The 7,525-nt window shown below is 32.9% G+C and overlaps 1 protein-coding gene across 2 annotated transcripts; it reads left to right on the top strand.

Moving 5' to 3' along the window:
• The first annotated feature begins 1,264 nt into the window (after positions 1 to 1,264).
• LOC146900571 (isoleucine N-monooxygenase 2-like) lies at positions 1,265 to 3,707 on the top strand. 2 transcript variants are annotated; one of them, XM_085735867.1, is made up of 3 exons: positions 1,265 to 1,791; positions 1,924 to 2,495; positions 2,838 to 3,707. In XM_085735867.1, the coding sequence occupies exons 1-3, from the start codon at positions 1,533 to 1,535 to the stop codon at positions 3,468 to 3,470; spliced, it is 1,464 nt and encodes a 487-aa protein (XP_085591993.1). In that variant the 5' UTR covers positions 1,265 to 1,532; the 3' UTR covers positions 3,471 to 3,707. The 2 variants fall into 2 exon arrangements, with proteins under 2 accessions (XP_085591993.1, XP_085591992.1); XM_085735866.1 differs by having other exon boundaries at positions 1,265 to 2,495.
• The last annotated feature ends 3,818 nt before the right edge of the window (positions 3,708 to 7,525 follow it).

Genomic DNA, 7,525 nt, shown 5'->3' with positions numbered 1-7,525 from the left:
TAATCAAGGTTCTCTAAAAGAAATATTTTCAATAGAATTAATCAAAGTGAGTTAAAAAAAATATATGCATGTACTAACTACTAAATAAAAATAATTCCGCCAAAAAAACTAAATAAAAATAATAATTTTAGTGCCTAAAAAAAAACTAAATGAAAATAACAATTTTGATGTCTATAAACAATGATGCCCTAGACGTTCACCCCTTCCGCCTATGCTCAGGACCAATGGTGCTATATATTAGGTTTATGTCATGTGTTTAGCCTGAAATGTGTTTTTTTCTTGGTTGTTTTAATTAAGTAGATTACGCTCATATCTTTGTTGTTTAGCTCTACGGGGTGTTAGTTCACTAGGAGTTTTTTTCTTTTTAAGGAAGTTCACTTGTACTTTTATCTCGAAATGGGTTAGGAGTTGTAATGTTGTACTTTTATCTCGATATGGGAGTGTGTATGATCATGAACCTTCGTAATTTTTTTTTGGTCTTGTTTTTTTTTTTTTTTTGGGTTAAATGATATTTAACCCATTGTCATTTGAGTGTGTTTTGATTTAACCCCGTAAGATAAAAACTTTGGATTCCAATCTTGCCATTACAAGATTCTTTGATTTTCAAAGTTGATGTTATCTGACCGTACAAAATTGATGAGTTGGCGCGCATTACAAGATTCTTTGATTTTCAAAGTTGATGTTATCTGACTGTACAAAATTGATGAGTTGGCGCGCTGACTTGCATATGACTTGACTTTGTATAAGATAAATGTATTTTGATAATGATATGATGATAAAGATCTTTCTCTACAACATTATCCACCAGAAGGTCTCTTAAATCTTCCAAAGACGGACAATAGTTTTTTTTTTCTTTCTTAATTTATATATTTATTCAAAACTAGTTTATCTACTTTTGTCAAAAAAAAAACTAGTTTATCTACTTTTTTAAAAATAAAAGCTCATCTTTTTTTTCTTCTATTTAGATAACTCTAACCCAATACAATGTATACAATCCAAACAATTAAGCTTACCACTAAAACAAAAAGTTATTTTTGTAACTTTCTATTCTACCAGTCTTATACAACGTAGAAATCTTATCAATTTGTCCAACAATTATACAAATTTATTTTTTCTATTTTTATAATTAACCAAATGGTGCGTATACAGATCTATACGATGAATCAAACCTATTGCAATATAAACATAATCTTATCTAAATACATGTGTCAAAAAAACTAATACAGTGTGTACGATTTCAATCTTATCTTATTAATTAATCAGTCAAAACGATTTTCCAAATTAAATTCAATAATTTTATTTTATTACAAGATTAGTTCATTCCCAAATTTATTTATTTGACTAATATTACATCTTAACAAAATTGCCTTAAAAATAACATCACAAATTCAAAGCACATTAGAAATCTACTGTGTATATAAAGCGAAGAATGCATCTAAATTAACTCAACATTTACCCATTCCCCCTCTTTCAAAAAAAAAAAAAAGGTATCCATTCCCCCATCAGCTTGAACAAAATAATTTCAAAGTCTCATGGAATATTTTGTTGTTTCTGACCAATTGTCAACAACATTATGGTATCTCATACTCATGTTACTTGTCTATAAACTCCTCATCAAACACCAACGTAGTACCCAAAAATCTGAAAAACCAAAACCAAAACTCCCTCCTGGTCCAACACCTTGGCCTATAGTAGGCAACCTCCCTGAAATGCTTGCAAATAGGCCAACATTTAGATGGATACAAAAAATGATGAATGATCTCAACACAGAAATCGCTTGCATCCGTTTAGGTAACGTTCATGTGATTACAATTAGCAATCCTGAAATTGCACGTGAATTATGTATAAAACAAGATGCAATTTTTGCATCAAGACCAAGTAGTTGGTCAAATGAGTATGTTACTAATGGTTATCTAACCACAGCACTCACTCCCTTTGGAGAACAATGGAAGAAAGTGAAGAAAGTTATTAGCAATGAGCTTGTTTCCCCTCTTAGACATAAATGGCTTCATGATAAGAGAGTGGAAGAAGCCGATAACATTGTACGTTATGTCTATAACAAATGCACCAAAATTGGTGGTGATGGAACTGTGAATGTGAGTGTTGCTGCTCAATATTATTCAGGGAATGTTATTAGGAGGTTGCTTTTGAATAAAAGGTACTTTGGTAATGGTAGTGAAGATTATGGACCTGGCTTAGAGGAAATAGAATATGTGGAAGCAATTTTTACTGTTTTGAAATACCTCTTTGCTTTTTCTGTTTCTGATTTCATGCCATGTTTGAGGGGTCTTGACTTGGATGGTCATGAAAGGATAATTAAGAAGGCTTGTAAGATCATGAAGAAATATCATGACCCTATCATTGAGGATAGAATTCAACAATGGAAGAATGGAAAAAGGATAGAAAAAGAAGATTTGCTTGATGTTCTCATCTCACTCAAAGATGGTGAAAACAATTCCATTTTGACTGAGCAGGAAATCAAGTCCAATATTTTGGTATATATCTTAAACTCTTCTTTTCATCTCCTTTTACCTAGCTGGTCATTTATTATTTATTTTCTAAAATGTGAGAATCTGTAGAAAAAAATTTAAAACTGTTTGAAATGAGATTATTTTTTTGAATCTAGTAACTTATTCTACAAAAAAAAAAAATATTTTTTCTCATAATAGTTGTTTTTGAAAAAAAAAATGATTTTGATTGTGGTAAACAGACACAAAAACACTCACAATATCTTAAACAGAAACAATCCCTTATTTCTAATGGACTAAATAAATTATTAAAAATTTAATATTGTATTATTGTCTTGAAAATAATATTAATGGGGATAAATTTCACAGGAATTGACACTTGCAGCCGTTGATAATCCATCGAATGCAGTTGAATGGGGACTTGCTGAATTGATAAATCAACCCGAGCTACTTAAAAAAGCGACTGAAGAATTAGACAGTGTAGTTGGAAAAGGAAGGCTAGTGCAAGAATACGATTTTCCCAAACTAAACTATGTGAAGGCATGTGCAAAAGAAGCTTTTCGTCGTCACCCAATTTGCGATTTCAACCTTCCCCATGTTGCAATGAAAGACACAACTCTTGCTAATTACTTTATCCCAAAAGGTAGCCATGTTTATTTAAGGAGACAAGGACTTGGCATAAACCCTAGAGTTTGGAAAGAACCACTTAAGTTCAATCCAGAACGACATCTTAAGATCGATGGGTCTAATTTGAGTTTGGCAGATCCCAGTTTGGACTTAATTACATTTGGTACGGGAAGGCGTGGATGTTCAGGGGTCATGCTTGGAACTTCAATGACTATTATGTTATTTGCAAGGTTGATCCATGGTTTCACTTGGAGTTTGCCACCAAACCAGTCTAGTATTGACCTCTCTGAATCTCATGGAGGAACCACAAAAGCTAAACCACTTGTGGCAGTGGCAGAGCCAAGATTAGAACCAAAGGTTTATGGTTTATATTAAGTTAGTGCATGTTAGGTATCATGACGGCATCGTGATATTGCCAAGTTCACCGCGATACCAAACAATCACACAATGACCTCGCAAGGTCATGTTTAAAAGAGTACACTAAGTTTTGACATGTGTCTAGGATACAATGTTTAGAAGTTAAGTAGTTCTCTTTCAATAATACAATCTTGGATAATGTTAAAACAAAAATGTTTACAGATAATGCAATAATATTGGTTTACATTCAATTCATTTGATTTGATTTTTTTAATAATATGTTTGATGGGAAATTATTTATCAGATGGTATTAAAATAATAAGGTTTAAACACACTTTTGACACCTTAACTTTTAAAAAGTTACGATTTTGACCTCATAACAAAAAAAAAAATTGGCCCCTTTCGTTCCAAAATTGCTAAGAAGACGCCACATGACCCAAAAAAAGGGGATCATAATCGCAACTTTTTATAAAGATAAAGAATCTAAAGAGCATATTTCCCTTATGTTAGGGGGAAAGGATTCCCTACAGTGACTTTTCCGTCCAGTGAAATCACAGCCATACAAAAAGATAGAGAGAGAATGAAAAGAAAAGAGAGATGGAGTTTTAGTAGTCTAGATTTAAACTGGAGAGTGTCCAGTGAAATCTCCACTGGAGTAGATCTGTTCCCTATGTTAGGGGGTCAAAAGAGTATATTTCCTTAAATATGAGGAGTCACTTTTTGCCATTAGGATGAAGAAAGTTTTACCTCATGTTATTTCTGAACACCAAAGTGCCTTTTTGCCTAATAGGCTCATAACTGACAACATTTTAGTAGCTTTTGAGGTTTTCAATAAAATTTATAAGACTAATAACACTAAAAAAGGTCTTGTGGGTATTAAACTAGATATGGCTAAAGCCTATGATAGAATTGAGTGGAGTTTCCTCAATAAAACTCTTTTAACCATGGGCTTCCCTCCTAATCTAGTTAAAGCTATTATGAACTGTGTTACTACTGTCTCTTTTTCTGTCCTCATTAATGGTCATCCTAGTAATAATTTTTGCCCCCAACGTGGTTTAAGACAAGGGGACCCTTTGTCTCCCTATCTGTTCATTCTTTGTGCAGAAGTCCTCTCTGGTCTTTTGACCAAAGGACTGGCTGAGGGCAAGTTTCATGGCATTCAGGTTGCACCTACTACCCCACCAATATCTCACTTTTTTTTTGCTGATGATAGCTTATTTTTCTGTAGGTCTGATCCCAAGGAAGCAAATTTTCTCAAGAAAACTCTTCTCCTCTATCAAGACATGTCAGGTCAGAAAGTAAACTTAGGCAAATCAGAAATGGTGTTCAACCCTAGGCTTAAAGAAGATATCAAAAAGGAATTCCAAGCCCAATTACCTATCAATATTTCCAACAAAATCACCAAGTACTTGGGTTTGCCTACTCAATTTGGAAGGTCTAAAGTTCAGGACTTCAATTATATCATGGATAAAGTTATCAAAAAGATGAAGGGCTGGAAGGAGAAAAACTTATCCTTTGCAGGAAGGGGTGTTTTGATTAAGGCTGTTGTTCAAGCCATACCTGTCTTTGTAATGAGCTGTTTCCTTATCCCTCAAGAAACATGTGACAGAATTGAAAGGGCAGTCTGTCGGTTTTGGTGGGGAAGTAATGGAGACAACAAGAAAATTCATTGGGTCAGAAAGGATAAAGTTCTTAAACCAACTATTGATGGAGGGCTTGGCTTTAGAAACCTTAGAGACTTTAATCTGGCTATGCTGGCCAAACAAGTCTGGAGGCTCCACACAAACCATCAGTCTCTAATCTCTAAAGTTTTTAAAGCCAAATATTACCTAACAACGGATGTTTACAGGCTACAATTGGTTATGCCCCTAGTTATGCCTGGAGAAGCTTACAACAAGCAACTTGGATTTTGAACAAGGGTTGCTGTTGGAAGGTGGGCAATGGGGCCTCTATTAACATTTGGGAACACCAATGGTTGCATCAACAGAATGGCTACAAGGTTTTAACTCATAACCCTGGTATTCACAATGTCAACATGGTTCAGGATCTTATGCTTGACAACCCCCCCAGATGGAACAAAGATCTTATTGAGCACATATTCATTCCTTTTGAGGGATCTCTTATCCAACAAATCCCTCTTACCTATAGCTCAAGCCATGACAACCTCATGTGGATGCACAATGATACTAGTGAATACACTGTCAAAACGGGTTACTTTGCCCAGCAAGTGTGGAAGACTCAACAGGATCAAGGAGCATCTAACAGATCTGATATGGACACTATTTGGAAGAAGCTATGGGGGCTGGACACTATACCTCGTCATAGGGTTCTGCTTTGGAGGATTATCAACAAAGCTCTACCTGTTAGAGATGAATTGCATAAAAGAGGACTAACTTCTCTCTGCTTTGTTTTAGATGTGAGGAAGGAATTGAAACCATTGACCATATTTTTCTTAAGTGTGACTACTCTCGGCATGAGCTCTTTGGATCTAATCTAGGGATAAACTTTCAAGCTAACTCCACCTCAGATTTCATTAATTGGCTCAAATCATTCATCTACAATAATGAGAAGCCTATAATCATAGATTTAGCTGCGCTGTTATACAACATCTGGCATGTGCGAAATCAGAAGATTTTTGAAGATAAAGCCATACCCGGGGATATTGTCATTCAGCGCGCTTGTAATAGCTACACTAAGTTTTGACATGTGTCTAGGATACAATGTTTAGAAGTTAAGTAGTTCTCTTTCAATAATACAATCTTGGATAATGCTAAAAAAAATGTCAACCGCTTATAAATAATGCAATTATATTGGTTTACATTCATTTGATTTGATTTTTTTTTTTTTAATAATATGTTTGCTGGGAAATTATTTATCGGATTCTATTAAAATAACAATAATTACAGCTTCTATTTTTGATAATGAAAAACAAGTGTTTTGTGTACCTTTTGGTCAAAGTTTTTTTTTTTTTTTGACAGAATGAAACTTATTACATTTCATCTATACTATATATATATATATATATATATATATATATATATATATATATATATATATATATATATATATATATATATATATATATATATATATATAAAGAAATAGCCTCTTTTAGGTTCGCTTTTTTTTTTCCTTCCAAAATTTTCCTCAAATTTCAATACAAATAGCACATATAAGAAATAGATAAAAGTAATAAATTCAAATATTAAAATAAAATGTAACAAATTGCATATATATAATTTTTTTCCTTATCATTTAAAAAAGATAATGGAAGAGAGTGAATTCAAATATTAAAAAAAGTGTAAGAAACACAAATTTTTTTTGTTACCATGCAAAATATATTGTGTAACAAATAAGATATGAGTATATGTCTAATTTTTTTTCCTTTATCTTAAAAAAAGTGTAACAAACTAGATCAAGTATTTTGTAGGGGTCTGTTTCGTACGTAAACTAGATCAAGTATATGTCACTATAAATATAATCAATAAGAAAAGGAAAATTATCGTCGATACACTAAGATAAAATATTTTCAAAGAAGCAAGTAGAGAGTAAAATAGTGACTCTTATCATATCCATCATCTCAAAGGTAAGTCCTCTTAAACATACGTGAGATAAAATAGAATATATTACGAATAATGGAGACTCCTTATAACACAAGGTGTGCCAAAATGGACTTCGAAAGTATACAATCGAACAAGTCACAAAGAAATCAAAACCAAAACAAATTAGCGGATGCTCATACAAACAAACGGGATCGACCACCACATATGAGAATTTAGACGAACATTAAAGTTAGTAATCTTCATCCACCAAAAGGAATGTAACCTGAATTTATCTAACAGTTGGTGAATGAAGCTTTCTTATTCTTGAAAATTATATTGTTTCTTTTATTCCACAATAACCAAACGCAACATAACCAAACAAGCTGCAACATAGAACGCTGAACTAGCGAACCTCCTGATGAATAAACAAACTGAATAACATGCTCATGTAAATGATACAGATCATCCGATGAGATAAATTATTATGTTGTGGTTTGTTTATGAAAATTTTGGATGTGGAAACCCTATTAG

Source organism: Medicago sativa, chromosome 8, assembly GCF_051527215.1.
Source record: "Medicago sativa cultivar Bolivia chromosome 8, Bolivia_mono, whole genome shotgun sequence".
NCBI classification, from domain to species: Eukaryota; Viridiplantae; Streptophyta; class Magnoliopsida; order Fabales; family Fabaceae; genus Medicago; species Medicago sativa.
This window is presented reverse-complemented; position numbering and strand designations above follow the sequence as displayed.

Bases quoted from the DNA above. Each gene is read 5' to 3' on its own strand.
- LOC146900571 (XM_085735866.1), top strand. From the start codon at position 1,533: ATGGAATATTTTGTTGTTTCTGACCAATTGTCAACAACATTATGGTAT. The intron at 2,496-2,837 runs GTATATATCTTA...TAAATTTCACAG, and splicing joins AAATCAAGTCCAATATTTTG to GAATTGACACTTGCAGCCGT.